The sequence below is a fragment of the Oryctolagus cuniculus genome, chromosome 17 (genome assembly GCF_051225735.1).
Source record: "Oryctolagus cuniculus isolate XC-2025 breed Fujian yellow rabbit chromosome 17, ASM5122573v1, whole genome shotgun sequence".
Classification (NCBI taxonomy): Eukaryota; Metazoa; Chordata; class Mammalia; order Lagomorpha; family Leporidae; genus Oryctolagus; species Oryctolagus cuniculus.
In genome coordinates, this window is record NC_142883.1 from 26,235,575 (window position 1) to 26,251,520 (window position 15,946).

General features: G+C 52.2%; 2 protein-coding genes across 4 annotated transcripts in view; one reads left to right on the forward strand and one right to left on the reverse strand.

Moving 5' to 3' along the window:
* On the reverse strand, positions 1–8,396 carry MRPL27 (mitochondrial ribosomal protein L27). 3 transcript variants are annotated; one of them, XM_089318154.1, is made up of 5 exons: positions 8,348–8,396; positions 5,432–5,563; positions 5,018–5,085; positions 4,804–4,890; positions 1–399 (listed from the first exon to the last, which is right to left on the reverse strand). In XM_089318154.1, exons 1-4 carry the CDS (start codon positions 8,385–8,387, stop codon positions 4,837–4,839), a joined length of 294 nt encoding a protein of 97 aa, XP_089174280.1. In that variant the 5' UTR covers positions 8,388–8,396; the 3' UTR covers positions 1–399; positions 4,804–4,836. The 3 variants fall into 3 exon arrangements, with proteins under 3 accessions (XP_089174280.1, XP_002719341.4, XP_089174281.1); XM_089318155.1 differs by lacking the exon at positions 1–399 and adding an exon at positions 4,178–4,655; XM_002719295.6 differs by lacking the exon at positions 4,804–4,890.
* EME1 (essential meiotic structure-specific endonuclease 1) overlaps positions 8,361–15,946 on the forward strand; it is an 8,835-nt gene continuing 1,249 nt past the window's right edge. Inside the window, exons 1-7 of the mRNA XM_008271302.5 lie at positions 8,361–8,492; positions 10,237–11,001; positions 11,086–11,213; positions 13,769–13,855; positions 13,942–14,063; positions 14,535–14,658; positions 14,888–15,003. Of these exons, the coding sequence (XP_008269524.3) occupies positions 10,263–11,001; positions 11,086–11,213; positions 13,769–13,855; positions 13,942–14,063; positions 14,535–14,658; positions 14,888–15,003 (1,316 nt within the window). The 5' untranslated portion in view covers positions 8,361–8,492; positions 10,237–10,262. The remainder of the gene's footprint in view (positions 8,493–10,236; positions 11,002–11,085; positions 11,214–13,768; positions 13,856–13,941; positions 14,064–14,534; positions 14,659–14,887; positions 15,004–15,946) is intronic.

The window sequence follows — 15,946 nt, forward strand, 5'->3', positions numbered from 1 at the left end:
AACAGCTCCTTCAGGGTTTATTTCAAGCTTGCAGGCCACGACTCCAGCTCACTCTGTCTCTGGCCCCAAAGGGTTTCAGTCACCAGCTGGCAGGCCTCTTCCGGGGAGACTTTGTAGTCACCCCAGCTGTTGCCTTCTGCTGTTACCTTGACACCTGAGCTTCAGTCTCTGTCCAGTGGCCTCGGCCAGACTTCAGAGCATGGCTACCAGTTTAAAGGTGCCCTCGGGCTTGGCAGGAACCACATGGACAAAAGTCTTATAGAGCACAGCCCCCCTGGGCAGCCTGGTGACCAGATCCACGGCCTCCGAGTTGCTGGGGTTGGGCACGTAGACCTCCTTGGTGTAGCGGACTATCCCTTCCTCCAACGCGTACAGGCACTTCTTCTTCCCCAGCCCCACCTGCAACACACAGACCCCATCAGCTGATGGGGAGCCGGGTGGGCCACCACGGGCTTCACGACATCTCCCACAGGATCGCCCTGGACCGGGGAGGGGTGGGGTTCAGAGGGCTCCATCTCAGGTTCCCTTTCCCACTGCCTGGCACTTCCTTGTCCAGGTGTCTGCTCAGTCCCAGAGGGCTGATGCCGGCAGCCATGTCTATGCAGCCAGTCAAAAGCTTCAAAACCAGGCCCGACCAGCGCTGTGGTGTAGGAGGGTAAGGCTCTGCCTGTGGCACCGGCATCCCATATGGGCAACAGTTCATGTCCCAGCTGCACCATTCTGATCTCTGCTTATGGCCTGGGAAAGCAGTGGAAGACGGCCCAAGTGCTTGGGCCCTCACACCTGCATGGGAGACCCAAAGAAGCTCCTGGCTCCTGGTTTCAGATTGGCTCAGCTCTGGTTGTGGCCATTTGGGGAGTGACCCAGTGGATGGAAGACCTTTCTCTCTACCTCTCAGATAAATAAATAAAATATCTAAAAAAAAAAAAAAAAGAAGAAGAGAAAGAAAACCAGGCCCAGGAAGACAGCCTCAATCCCTGCCTCTGGTGCTTACTTTATGCAGACTTAGAACATTAACACTAGGGATGGGCAGCGGCCTGGCGATGAAGCTGCCAGCCAGGAAGCTCGCATCCCTCTCATACAGCCTGGGTGTGATGCCCTCCTCTGGCTCCGCATTCCATTTTCCCACCAGGACAGAGCCTGGAAGGCAGCAGTGAGAGCTCAAGTGACTGGGTTCCTGTCAGCCACACCGAAGACCTGGATCAACCAGAGACCAGCACTCATAAGGGGTACCAGCAGTGCAGGTGGTGGCCTAACCTGCTGCAGCACGATGCCGCCCCCTAAAGTAGTTCATACTGTCCCTATTTTGCAAATGAAAACACTGAGGTACAGTAACTTGCCCAGGATCACGCAATGTAAACTGCCCACTCCTGGCTCAGGCCCACAGGTTCTGGGTATCTGGGGAGCAAATAGTGGATGAGAGCACGCTTTCTCTCTCAAAAAAAAAAAAAAAAAAAGAAAAATTTGGAACACACTAGAACTGTCATATTAAACACTAGTTTGATACACACTTGCATTTACATGAAGTTTAGGTCCCATAGAAAGCACAGATTGGGGTCAGTGCTGTGGCATAGTACGTTAAGCCTCAAACTGTGACATCAGCATCCCATATGGGCGCTGGTTCTAGTCCCAGCTACTCTACTTCCAATCCAACTCTCTGCTAATGGCCTAGGAAAGCAATGGAAGATGGCCAAATGCTGGGCCAGTGACACTCACATGGGAGACCTGGAAGAAGCTCCTGGCTCCTAACTTCAGATTGGCCCAGCTCTGGCCATTGTGGTCATTTAGGGAGTGAACCAGTGGATGGAAGACCTCTCTCTGACTCTCCCTCTGTCTGTAACTCTGACTCTCAAATAAATAAATCTTTTTTTAAAAAAAAGCATAGATGAAAGTTATATGAATACCTATGCTAATAAAATAATGACATTAGCTAATACCTGTATGAGTACAGTGCTTACCATGTATAAGCACTGTTGCAAGCCTTTTATATAAGCTAACCCATTTAATCTTTACCTTGTGAAATAGGGACTGTTTCCAACCCCGTTTTCACATGACTGAAGCGGGCAAGTCAATGTGCATTGTATATGTGGTTTCTGTTTTTTAGATTTTTCTTTTTAAATGTGTTTGAAAGTCAGAGTTACAGAGAGAGAAGGAGAGACAGAGAGAGATCTTCTGTCCACTGGTTTGCTTCCCACATGGCCACAACAGCTGAGGCTGAGTCAGGCAGAAGCCAGAGGTCAGGAGTTTCTTCCAGGTCTTCCACGTGGGCAGCAGGGCCCAAGCACTTAGGACATCTGCTGCTGCTTTTCCCTGGCCATTAGCAGGGAGCTGGATTGGAAGTGGAGCAGCCAGGATATCAACCGGCACCCATATGGGATGCTGGCATTGCAGCTGCTGGCCCTACCTGCTATTGTCATAACACCAGTCCCCTTATATGCAGTCTTTAAACTCTACATATTTCAGTTTTCTGCTTTTAGAACTCGAGATTGGATCTGTGGCAATTTTCACCCAGGCAGTCCAGCACTACTTTATGTCTCTCCAATTAAAATGCTTCACTTCCAACCAGCTCCCTGCTAATGCACCTGGGAAAGCAGCGGATGATGGTCCAAGTCTTTGGGCCCCTGCACCCACGTGGAAGACCTGGATGGAGTTCCTGGCTCCTGGCTTCAGCCTGACCTAACTGTGACTGTTGTAACCATTTCAGGAGTGAACCAGCACATGAAAATTTCTTGTCTCTCTCTCTCTCTCTAACTCTGCCTTTCAAATAAATTAATTAATAAATATTTTAAAAACTATATTAAGTACTTTATAGGGTCATCTTGAGGTTTAAATGAGTTAACAATCAGAGAGCTTAAAATACCACCAAGCCTGCCTCCCTCTGGTGCAGCTGGCTAGCATGTTTGGCTGCTAACCGAAAGAATGCCACCTAGTTCAGAACTTTAGCTTTTACTGCTGCTGTTGTTTTAGCACATGTCAAGAGTTAAAGCTATACATCTAATATCTTTCAAGTTGTAGAAGATAAAAGCTACTACATATATAACCAATTCACATCCAAATTAATATCTTTGAAATAATTACGGATTACTAACAACTTTTTTGTGTCTAGTAAAATTACCAAAAAGGGGTGAGGGGAGAAATAACTATAAAGGAAACTAAACAAATCTTTAAAATACGTGGGGGCCAGCATTGTGGTGCAGTAGGCTAAGCCTCTGCCTGTGGTGCCAGCATCCCATATGAGTGCTGGTTCAAGTCCCGGCTGCTCCTCTTCCAATCCAGCTCTCTGCTATGCCCTGGGAAAGCGGTGAAAGATGACCCAAGTGCTTGGGCCCCTGCACCCGGAAGAAGCTCCTGGCTCCTGGCTTCAGATCAGCCCAGCCCCAGCCACTGCAGCTACTTGGAGAGTGAACCAGTGGATGGAAAATCTTTCTCTCTGTCTCTGTCTCTCTCTCTGTAACTCTACCTCTCAAATAAATAAATAAATCCTGAAAAAATAAATAAAATATGTGAAGCGGGGCTGGTGCTGCGGTGCAGTGGTTAAGCTACCACTTTCAATGCAGGCATCCCATATCAGAATGCAGGTTCAAATCCCAGCTGCTTCACTCCCGTTCCGGCGTTTTGCAAATGCACCTAGGAAGACTCTGAATAATGGCCCAAGTATCTGAGCCCTGCCACCCATGTGGGAGACCTGAATGGAGTTCTAGGTTCCTGGCTCTGGCTGAGCCCAGCCCTGGCTGTTCTGGCCATTTGGGGAGTGAACCTGCAGATAGATAGAAGGTTCTCTGTCACTCTGCCTTTCAAATAAATATTTTAAAAATAAACTACATGAAGCAGATAGTACAATTCTGTCATTTTGTCCTAACAAAGAACTGTCCCACTCATAAAGGAATCCCAACTTGCTGAAACGGAAACCTCTTCCCGGTAGGACCTGATTTCTGGCACATACTGAGTTCTATTTTTATTAAATTCAAGTTATCTCTCAACCATCTAATACATTTATGCAAAGGAAGAATTTTCAGAAATAAGGAAAAATGAATACACTGAAGTTAGTTTCCCTAGACTCAAAAAAATCTTCAATCACTATGCACCCTGGCCTCCAAGAACTGAGGCTCAGAAAGAAGAAACAAGAACACCAGGCTGACGCTGTATCAGAGAGGACAGGAAGCCCCCACAGCACTGTGCTTTGCGTTGTAGTTAGAGGAGGAAATATTTATTGCATTTGATTCAAGTATAATTGAAAATTCCTTTCTCAAAAGGAGTCATAAAAAGAGAAATGTCTACTCTATCAAATAGACTATACAGACACACAACGCCCGCAGGAACATCTCCAGAAGACTGCTCCAGCTCAGGCCCTGTTTCTCAGTCCTCAGGCAGCTCCAGCTGCTCTGCACATTACTGTTTTTCTTACACATGTATTTGTTTATTTATTTGAAACTCAGAGACAGAGAAAAATATTCCATCTACTGGTTCACTCCCCAAATGGCCACAACAGCCAGAGCTGGGCCGGTCAGAAGCCAGGAGCCAGGAGCCAGGAGCTTGTTCTGGGTCTGTCATATGGGTGCAGGGGCCCAAGCACTTGAGCCACCTTCTGCTGCTTTCCCAGGCCCATCAGCAGGGAGCTGGAACGGAAGCGGAGCAGCTGGGACTCCAACCGGTACCTAGGAGATGGTGGCATCGCAGGCAGCAGCCTTACCCACTACACCACAGCACCGGCCTCTGCACATCACATTATAGAACCCATTTCTATTTCCCATCCAGGAGAAAATGAGACACAGGATGTAACGTTGGGTAAACCCTAGCTGTTACTTGGGCCTTGTCACTCTCCAGGTCTCTGAAATGTCACCATGTTGTAAAATGGAGATGATAGCCACTTCTGAGGCACACGGCAGAGAACTGAGGTAAGTAGGCAGAGGAATCAACACTGCTTGCATACAACAAAGGCAGCTGCCATTGTTATTCCCGTGTTTAGGGGCAGGCAGAGGAGGTCTTAGGAAAAGTGGGGAGCCACAGAGCAACTCACGTGGGCGCCTGGGTGCCAGCGGAACTGGCGCTGAGTCCCAAGGATGTTGCCAGCATGCACGTAGTGACCTGGAAGAGAAGCCCCAAGTGTGCTGACTCTCGGCCCCGGTGACCACAGCAGCACGGTCCACTGCCCAGAAAGCAGACGGCTCAAATGCTGCACACCAGCCTCGCAGCCTGCCCCCGTCCCCACACTGCTCCCAGACGGTCCAACACAGCAGCGCCCAGCCCCCACCCAGCAGTCTCCTCTCTAGTTGCACGGCTGAGGGCTGCACATGCGCACGCCTCCTCAGGTCTTCTGTGCCCCTTGAATCTGCATGGTGCGGCGAGCTGAGAGGAGAGGACAGGACTCGACACCCTGGGGGCTTCCCAGGCTCAGGTGCAGCTGGGAACAGAAGCCAAGACACAGCCTCACCTTCAAGCTTCTTGATGCCAAAGCGCTTGCCTGGGGCCTTGCCACCGAGGTTTTTAGAGCTGCCGCCTGTCTTCTTGGATGCGTATCTGACAGCGAGCTCGGCAGCCGGGGAGGGGCTCAGCAGGGCTGTAACTGCAGAGGAAACAGAAACTTCGCTCAGGGAGGCTCTCAGGGACCTTTCCTAGGCCTCAGCGGACCACTTGCTAAGCTGAGAGGCGGGGGGAGCCGAGACAGACGTGTGAGGAGAACACAAATACTCCCTGAGTGTGCGGGAAGGCCTTGTGCTTTTCTCAAGGCAGGGGTCAACTCATTCCTTCCTGTGCAGGCCATACGCACTGCATGAGGGGGGTGGGGGCAGTGAAATGGAAACGCGAGCAAACATCATGTGCTCTGGGCCCTGACCCGTTCAGTCCTGCTGAGGAGAGAAACACCACAGCGCGGGAGAGGCCAGCGAGGGGACAGGGCGCTGCTGCCCGCCTCGCAGCCTCACTGCCCCAGGTCACACCGGAGAGGGGCTCCGCCTCAGCCGCACCACCACTGCCTTTCCTATCTGCTCATCTCACAGATGGATTGGATATTTAAGGCGCACTGGGTCCGGGGGTGGCTCCCAGCCGTTTCAAAAGCAACACCCTTTCTTCCCAAAGTCCATCAAGTGGTAGCAGTTGTGGTGCAGTGGGTAAAGCTGCACTTAGGACGCCTGCATCCCTTATTAGAACCGCGGCACTGAGTCCGGCTCCTCCACTTCCCATCCAGCATCCCGCCAGTGCGTCTGGAAAGCAGACCAAGGCCCAAGCACTTGAATTTCTGCCACCCACGTAGGAGACCTGGGTGGAAATCCTGGCTCCTGGTTCCAGCATGGCCCATCACCAGCTGTTGCGGGCACTTGGGGAGTGAACCAGAGGATGGAAGCTCTCTCTGTCTCTCCTCTGCCTTTCAAACAAACAAACAAATCTAAAAAAAAAAGTCCATCAGAGATCCAACCAAGACCAACACAATGTCCTTGTTATCTCACCTCTCCAGACTTGTTCCAAAGTGTTCAGTGGCATTTATTTTAAAAAAGGAAAGTGAACTAAAGTTCATTTTAACTCAGATGGAAGTCCTTGCTGTATGACTGGCCTTGGCTGGCAGGTCTTGCCCCTGGGTCTGCTGAGACAGTCATGGTTTAAGGACCAGGATAGCATCTTAGAGAGGCCTTGTAGATCTGTGGTGCATGTAAATTCAGAGTTCCCAAAGCCTATGTTTCTGCAATTTTCATGAGAAGAGATGAGCTGGGACAAAGGGCCAGAGACAGCATGCTAAAGGCCTAGCACAGGGGCTGGCGCTGTGGAGAAGCCGCTAAAGCCACCGCCTGAGATGCCAGCATCCCATATGGGTGCCAGTTAGAGTCCTGGCTGTTCCACTTCTGATCCAGCTCCCTGCCTACGTGCCTGGGAAAACAGCAGAAGATGGCCCAAGTGCTTGGGCCCTTGCACCCATGTGGGAGACCAGGAAGAAGTTCCTGGCTACTGGCTTCAGCCTGGCCCAGACCTGGTCATGGCAGCCATTTGGGGAGTGAACCAGCGGGTAGAAGATCTCTTTCTCTCTGTAGCTCTGCCTTTCAAATAAATAAAATAAATCATAAAAAAAAAACAAAACTTTAAACATCCATTCATTTACTTAACTTGGGAACTGGCCTTTTGCTTTTTCTATATTATCTCATTCACAAATCTTCGCTCTTAACCCGTACTTCCCATCCTCTTCCTCAACATAAATCACTCCACAATCTACCCAGCTGCTCAGAGACCAAGGAGTCCCTGCAGGCTTCCTCCACATATCCAGTGCACCGGCAGCTCTGGATCTCAAGTCCACTCATTTCCTCCAAGTTCAGGGCCACCACCATCTTGGCTAAACCATCTCTCATCATATGACAGCTTCCCATCTGGTTACCTCATTTCTACCAAAACTCCCTTAGTTACATAAACACAATAGTTTCTCAGAATGTGAAACTGGGGGCCAGTGTTGTGTCCAAGTGGGTAAAGCTGCCATCTGCAATGCCTGCATCCTATATGGGTGCCATCCAGCCGCTCCACTTCTGATCCAGCTCCCTGCTCATGGCCTAGGAAAGCAGTGAAGGATGGTCCAGGTACTTGGGCCCCTGTCACCCAGGCTCCTGGCTTCAGCCTGGCTCAGCCCTGGCCATTGTGGCCATGTGTGGAGTGAACCAGTGGATGGAAGATCTTGCTCTCTGTTAACTCTTTCAAAATAAGTAAAAATAAATCCTTAACAAATATGTAAAGCTGGATCAAGTCATTCTCTGGTTCCTACAGGTCTCGGCCTTTTAGGTCTTTAGGTGTTATCAGCTGCTAGGGCCTTCCTGACCAATGTAAAACACACACACACACACACAAACACGTTCTTAGCACCGATCACAATTTACAACTGTCATATATATGTATGCTTATTTACCGGCTAGATAAATAAAAAATGAAAACTAGAAAGGGCCATCGGGAGGGTGGAGACCATGTCTTCACGTTTTCCGTTGGTACTTCGAACACCCACCGGTGTCCGGCACCAAATTAGATCTCAACATGTTGAATGAACAGATGAACGTTCTGAAGTCCAACGTGTCAATATTACTGCTCCTTCTTACACATGAAGGGATCCACGCAAGCCCAGCGAGGCAATGCGGCGTGCCCACGTCACCAACAGCCAGAGAAGCGAGAAATCCACACGCAGGGGAGGGCCGAATGCTCCCCAGATACTCCCCAAGCCCGCGGCTCCGCCCAAGATACGGCACGTGACCGGCCACCGCCGCCACTCCAACCGGGCGTGCCACAGAACTCCCCAATCCCGCACCCAGGGACCTCCGCGGGGGCTGGCTGCCACCTCCCGGGTCCCCTGCCAGATCTCTCCGCAACGACTACATTGTCCCATTACCGGCCGCCCGCGTCCTCAGGGCCAGCGCCGCCGATGCCATGTTTGCCTTACAATCGCTTCCGGTCTCGAAAGGCTGCTTCCGCTACCGGGAGATCTACTTCCGGGTCCGGTGCGGCGGTTGAACGAGTGGCGCGAGGAAGTACAGGTGAGCGTCCGGGGTGTCGGACTTCACCGGCCAAGGCTGTCTTCCAGAGCGCCGCTGCGCGGGAGCTTGGTGGCCAGGGCGTCGGGGTCCTCCGCCCTGACGGCTGACCTGGGAGGCGCGGAGCGTGCCGGGCAGGGGTCTGCTTGTCCTAGTGGCTCATTTTGCAGGAGTCAACCGAGATCCCGCTGCGGGACACGGATGAGACCCCCTCCCTTGTCTTTAAAGTGCCAGACACCGTCCTAAGCGCGGTAATGCGTTAATTCTCACGGCCTTACAAAGGCGGTATTGCTATCCCTGTTGTACCAAGGGAGAAACAGGCCGAGGATTAGCTGGCTCACCCAGGGTCAGTAAGTTTTTGTTCGAGAAAGGAGGCTTGCATATGACCCAGCTAGTCCAGTCCTCAGTTTATATGCAAGAGAATTGAAAATATGCCCACATAAAAACTTGTACCTCGATGTTCATAACCGCGTTATTCATAGTGACCAAAAATAGAAACAAACCAAACGCCCCTTAAGTGATGCATAAGCAAAATGTGGTAGAGCCACACGTTGGAATATTCAGCCATGAAAAGCAATAAAGTACTGGCCCATACTGCGACACAGATGAAACTCCCAAACATAAAAGGGAAAGAGCCACATAGTGTGTGATTCCTCTGGATATGCAGTATCCAGCATGGGCAGACCCATAGAGACATGGTAAATCTGTGGTTGCCAGGGGCTGGGGGGAGGAGGATGGACGATGATAGCTTAATGACTTCTGAAGTCATAGAAATGTTCTGGCATTAGCAGTGGTAGTTGCACAACACTATAAATATATTAAAACTGTTGGGCTGTACACTTAAAAAGATGAATTTTTTTGAAAGATTTATTTATTTGAGAAGTACAGTCACAGAGAGGCAGAAGCAGAGAGAAGTCTTCCATCTGTTGGTTCACTCCCTAAATGGCTGCAAAAGCCGGAGACAGGTTGATCTGAAGCCAGGAGCCTGGAGCTTCTTCTGGGTCTCCCATGCAGGACTTGGGCCATCCTCTGCTGCTTTCCCAGGCCATAGGAGAGAGCTGGATCGGAAGTGGAGCAGCTGGGACTCCAACCAGCACCCACATGGGATGCTGACACTGCAGACAGCAGCTTAAACTGCTAGGCCACAGCACCATTTCAAATGGAGAGGTCTAGAGGGTGGTGATGAGTGTTGTTACTATCCAGTGAAAATTATAATATTATCCCTGCTTTTTAAGATTTATTTATTTATTTATTTGAAAGGCAGAGTTACAGAGAGGCAGAGAGAGAGAGAGAGAGAGAGAGGTCCTCTATCCGCTGGTCCACTTCCCAAATGGCAGCACAACCAGAGAGCTAGGCTGATCTGAAGCCAGGAGCTTCTGGGTCTCCCACACAGGTATAGGGGCCCAAGGACTTGGGCCACTTCTACTGCTTTCCTAGGCCACAGCAGAGAGCTGAGTTGGAATTGGAACAGCCAGGACTTGAAGCAGCACCCAATGGGATGCCAGCACTGCAGGTGGTGGCCCTATCTGCTATACTGCAGTGCCGGCCCCCTACTTTATTTAAACCTCGCCTAGACAGAAAAGATTTGAGGAAGGCTCCTGTTAGACCACAGATGTTGCTGTTCGGGGTTCCAGACAGGATACGGTAGGGATGTCCTCTTTCTCTGCTCATATTTCAAAAAGCTTGGCTGTATCTAGTGTACAGAATTGGATGCTACAGTCTCTGTCACCTCTCTTTTCCCTTATAGGGAATTCATTCAAATAGCATGTGTTGATGGCTCTAAAGTCACCACTGTCACTAGAATCCAGTGGGAGTGAATCCGAAGAGTTACCCACGTTCGCCTTTCTGAAGAAGGAATCATTTTCAACCAAGAAGAGGCAGGAGAAGGTCATAGTGGTTGTCAGCTCAGATTCCGAGGGCTCCTGTCCACCATCACCAGAGCCAATAGGTCCATCCCCTGACCCAGACACAGAGGAGGCGCTCCCACACGCAGAGCCAGTCCCGGTACTGAGCAGTGGAAGTGAGGACGAAGAGGAGTTCATCCCCTTGGCTGAGAGACTCACATGTAAGTTTTTGACCCACAAGCAGCTGAGCCCTGAAGACTCAAGCTCTGCAATTAGAAGCGTCTTGGATCATGAGAGTAATGAAGGAGCATCCTGTGACCGGATCCCCAACATCCCTGCTGTCCTCCACGGATCCTCAGGGAGGAACGCACCGAGTGGCAGGGACCCTATCTTGGACAGCCCTTGCCGTCAGCCTGCAGCCTACCGCTCCTCGTGTCCCCTCGAGAGCGACAGCTTGACAGTGACCAAAGCAAATCTTGACATCCCCCCACCTCAGAAGACAGCCACGCGTGGTCAGAAGGTGCGGGGATGGCGGCAGCAGGGGCAAGCGAGCCGGAAGGAAAGCCCCCCGAGACAGCAGAGACGGAAGAAGGAAGCACCAGCTGGCAGGCTGAAGGCGCCGAGGCCAGAGGAGTGCTTGAAGCACATTGTCGTGGTGCTAGATCCAGGTCCTGCGGGCGGCCGGCTTCGCCTGGAGCCGGGGGATGGCTCTCCGGACCACCCACTAATGATCCCTTTCCCATCTGTTGCAGAGCTTCTGCAGACGGAAGGCGGGGGCCAGCTCCTGGGCGCGCTGCAGTCCATGGAGTGCCGCTGTGTGGTCGAGGCGCAGGCCGTGCCGTGCAGCCTCAGCTGGAAGAGAAGGGCCGGGCCGTCTGAGGTAGAGTTTTCTGGCTGATGTCTCTCCTCTCCTCCTTCACGCTTTCCTCTGAAAGGCTGTCAGGGCCCCCAGCAGGAGAACAGATGGCACACTCGGGGGGATTTGAGGAGGATGGAATTTTGGGACTGTTTTCCAAGGCGTGGGCAGGGTGCCAGGGAACCACAGGGGAGGGGACAGCGCAGCTCTGGGGTCCTCGACCTCGGCTTGGTTGACATTTCAGACCGGGTGCCTCTGTGTGGTGGGGCTGTCCTGTGCATTGTGGGATGTTACCCACTAGATGCCAGTAGCTGTCTTCCCAGCTGTGACAACCAAAATGGCTCCAGGCATTGCCAAATGTCCTTTGTGGAAAAAGAACCAGAGGCATAGCTGCCACCATCCCTAGGCCTGAAGGGGTGGGGGAGGGGTGGGTAATGGAATCCAGAAGGGGAGACCACCTGAGAAGCTTTGCTCTCCCATAGAGGGGTGCAGTGAGCTGTAGGTGAGCCCATGCCCTGACTTCCTTCCCGTGGGTCCCCTCCTGGGGGTCCCCGCTGGTCACACCCAGCTGGGAGTCAGCGGGCCTATGGATTTCAGGACTCCTGTGGAGACAACCTCAGGCAGAGAGCAGAGGGGGCAGGGGGCGAGGGGTGAGCGTCTGCACAGAATTCCTGGTTCTCCAACTGGGCTTTGGCTGGGGCCGCGGCCTCCGTGACTGTGTTGCTGTGACCCTGGGCACCCAAGTGCATGTCTTTGTGCCTCAGCTGCCTTGTGTCTGAAATGAGGACACTGTTACATCCCTTTCTGTCCCCCCAGTTCGAGATGACCTGGCACTGGCACGTGGAAGGCACACAGTGAATGAATGTTTTCCCCAGCCCGGGCTCTCCAGGTCACCACGGTTCCTGGACCAACCACTTCTCTGGGAATCCAGAATCCTCCGCCCCTTATTTTCAAGGGTCTAGAGATGAAGCATTAGGAGTTCTTTTTGTCTTTTTTTTTTTTTTAATTAAGATTTATTTTGAGGCCGGCGCCGCGGCTCACTAGGCTAATCCTCCGCCTAGCGGCGCCGGCACACTGGGTTCTAGTCCCGGTCAGGGCGCCGGATTCTGTCCCAGTTGCCCCTCTTCCAGGCCAGCTTTCTGCTGTGGCCAGGGAGTGCAGTGGAGGATGGCCCAGGTGCTTGGGCCCTGCACCCCATGGGAGACCAGGAAAAGCACCTGGCTCCTGGTTCCTGCCATCGGATCAGCGCGGTGCGCCGGCCGCAACGCGCCGGCCGCGGCGGCCATTGGAGGGTGAACCAACGGCAAAGGAAGACCTTTCTCTCTGTCTCTCTCTCTCACTGTCCACTCTGCCTGTCAAAAAAAAAAAAAAAAAGATTTATTTTGGGGCCAGCCCTGTGGTTTAGTGGGCCATTGTGGTCCTTTGGGAAGTGAACCAGCAGATGGAAGATCTCCTTCTCGCTCAGTATTTCTGCCTTACAGATAAATAAGTAAATCTTAAAGGAAAAAAAAAAAAAAAAAGATTTATTTACCTGAAAGGCAGAGTTCCAGAAAAAGAGGGAGAGACAGAGAAGGAGAGAGATCTTCCATCTGCTGGTCCATTCCCCAAATGGCCGCAAAGGCTGGGGCTGGGCCAGGCCAGAGAAGTTAAAAGTCTTGTTCAGGGTCACAGCTGGCACTGGGACCCAGGGCTCCTCCCACCTGCACTTTGCTGTGGTATGGGTCTTGCCTTTGCCTGTAGGGACCCAGCTAGAAAACTTCCCACAAAAGCCCTGTTCCCCGGGTACCTCAGTGTCCTGTGCCGCTGTTGGGCTGCTGGCCTGGGGCGCCTTGGTTCTGACTGCACTGGCTGTGACACAGAGATGCTCTCAGACTGAGGTTCCCCTCGGGATTCTTACCTTCATCACACAAAACCCACATGTCTAGGGCCGGCATTGTGGTGCAGTGGGTTAAGCCCCGGCTGCTGCACCTGGGAAAGCAGCAGACAGTCCGAGTGCTGAGGCCCCAGCCATCCACGTGGGAGACCTGGATGGGGTTCCAGGCTCCAAGCTTCTTTCTGGCCCAGCTCTGGCTGTTCTAGCCATCTGGGAAGTTGAACCAGTGGATGGAGGATCTAGCTGTCTGTGTCTCTCTCTCTTCTCCCTCTCTAACTCTGCCTTTCAAATAAATAAGTGTTAACAATAATAAAAACCTAGTGTGTATAAGGGCCACCCACATAGCATCTGCCTTCAAAGCCAGAGAAACTTGTGTTCTTTCCAATCCTTTGGAAACGTTTTCTTTCTCTCCATTCCCCTACTCAAATGCGTGGCGGGGAAAAACAGTTGCTTCTCAACTCCCTTCAACTGGCTGCTGGTCCTTGTTTAGTCACCCAGCCTGAGATGCAGTGTCCCAGGGTTAAACCGGTGAGGTCTGAGGGGGGATGGGATCACAGGTGGTTGTCTCCTGCCACCATGACTGCGTTTAAGAATGGTGATGCACAAGGGTCAAGGGCAAGTTTGTCCACACAGCAGACCGGGGCACTCCGACAGGTGCTCTGTGCCGCTCACCTCCCTCGCCGCGCTGTGTCCGGTCCTTTGGCAGGATGGAGAGGCCTGGGCGGAGGAGCCGATGGTGCTGGTGGTGCTGCTGGCGGAGGCGTTTGTATCCATGGTCCACAACTTTAAGCAGGTGGGCAGTACCAGAGGGGTGGGGGCCGAGCATGCGACCGAGGCCGACTCACCTGGGAGCAGGTTTTAGTTCTGCCCCTCTTGCAGGGAAGTCTAGGCAGCACTGAGGAAGGGAAGCAAACACTTCGAGGCTTCGTCGCTGATGTCACGGCAAGGACAGCGGGGAAAGCTCTGTCGCTGGTGATCGTGGACCAGGAGAAACTCTTCAGGTTTGAGTTTGCCCAGGAGATTTAGTGTTAATGGGGCAAGTGATTGGCCTAGCAGGTTGGGATGCCCACATCCCACATCCTTGTGTCTGGGTTCAAGCCCCAGCCCTGCTGCTAGCTCCAGCTTCCTGCTCGTGCAGCACCCGGGAGACAGAGGTCAGAGACCTGGAATGAGTCCTTAGCTTTGGCCTTGCTCAGTCCTGGCTGTTGCATGCATTTGCAGGGTAAACCAGCAGACGAGAGCTCTTGTCTCTTCCTCTGCCTCTCAAGTAAGTAGTGTAAATTTTTTTTTCCTGGAAAGCAGGGGGCCGCTGTTGGGCCAATGGAAGTGAGTTTATTCACCCAGATCTGAGTTACTCTGCAACACGGCGTCCTGCAAAGCCCCGGGGATGCCTGGTCCTGTCTTCTTGCCCGTCTTTTTCTAGAGCACAGCCTGGAGCTGCCTCTTTTCTTGGATTTCCTCCTCTGCTTCAGTCCCCAGAATCCACCAAAGAGAAGGAAACAGGGAGCAGGACACAAACAGGCCAAGGAGAAGCAGCAGCAGAGACAACCGGAGGCCAAGACAGGGCACGTGGTGTCCAGGGTAGACGTGGAAGAGGTAAGAACTGTCACCTGAGTCAGGCTGGGTACTCACTGGTCACCTAACCAGATTTGCAACTGATAAAAAACAAAGTGGCCACTGGACGCTGCTGTCTGCATTGACACCGAGTAGGTGAGAAGGGGCCACACAGGGAGCCGAGGGCTGGGTGCAGCTCCAGCAGTGAGAGGAGAGCGGTTTCCAGTGGTCTCCGCACCCTTGCAGTCCATCGCTGCTTTGGGGTTTCTAGGCACTGGTGGATCTGCAGCTGCACACAGACGCCCAGGCTCGAATCGTGCAGAACTGGAAGGAGCTGACCGACTTCGCCTGCGCATTCACAAAGGCTGTGGCTGAGGCGCCCTTCAAGTGAGTGCCCCGAGCAGGGCCAGCCTCCGTGCTGGACCTTGTCCTTTACAAGGGTTCTTGCAGCCAAGGAAAATGTCCCTTTCCCCTAGACTCCACTGTCAGCCCTGGTCTCCAGCTTAAGAAGCAGCTGACCTCAGGCTGGGGGCGTTGCTGGGATGAGCCAAGCCCAATCCTTGAAATAGTCTCCTTAGCTTAGTGCAGGTGCACCTTCTACAGGTTGACACTAGGTTACCAATAGGTCGAGTAGCCAGAACTCATCATAGGTCTGAACACAATTTAGCAATCCTATAGTCAATGTTAAAAGGACATTTTTAATTATTTTTTATTAGGCAGAGTTAGACAGTGAGAGAAAGAGACAGAGACAAAGGTCTTCCTTCCGTTGGTTCACCCCCCAAATGGCTGCTTCCTCTTGGTCTCCCATGCGGGTGCAGGGCCCAAGCACTTGGGCCATCCTCCACTGCCCTCCTGGGACACAGCAGAGAGCCGGACTGGAAGAGGAGCAACCGGGACTAGAACCCGGTGCCCATATGGGATGCTGGCGCCGCAGACGGAGGATTAACCAAGTGAGCCACGGTGCCGGCCCTAAAAGGACATTTTTAAGCCTACTTGGTTCAAAAAGTGTTTATATTCAGAATTTAAAATTGATAAGGGACTTCAGAGAATCCTCTCCAAGTCCCTTATTTTATACCTCAGGGAACTGAGGCCTGAAGTTTGACTTACCCAAGTTCCCAGCAAGTTAGAAGAACCAGAAATTCTCCAGATTGCCTGGTATCCAGGCCCTTGTGCTGCCGTGGTACACTGCCTCCCTGGGCACCAGAGCCCAACCTCAACATAAGCCAAAGGTCTGGTCCCTTCTCTTCCAATGGAAAGGACCAGATGTCGCCTTTGGGGGAATCAGCAGCTAGCACTGTGCCTGGGAACAAAGTCCGCGCTCAAACTGCTG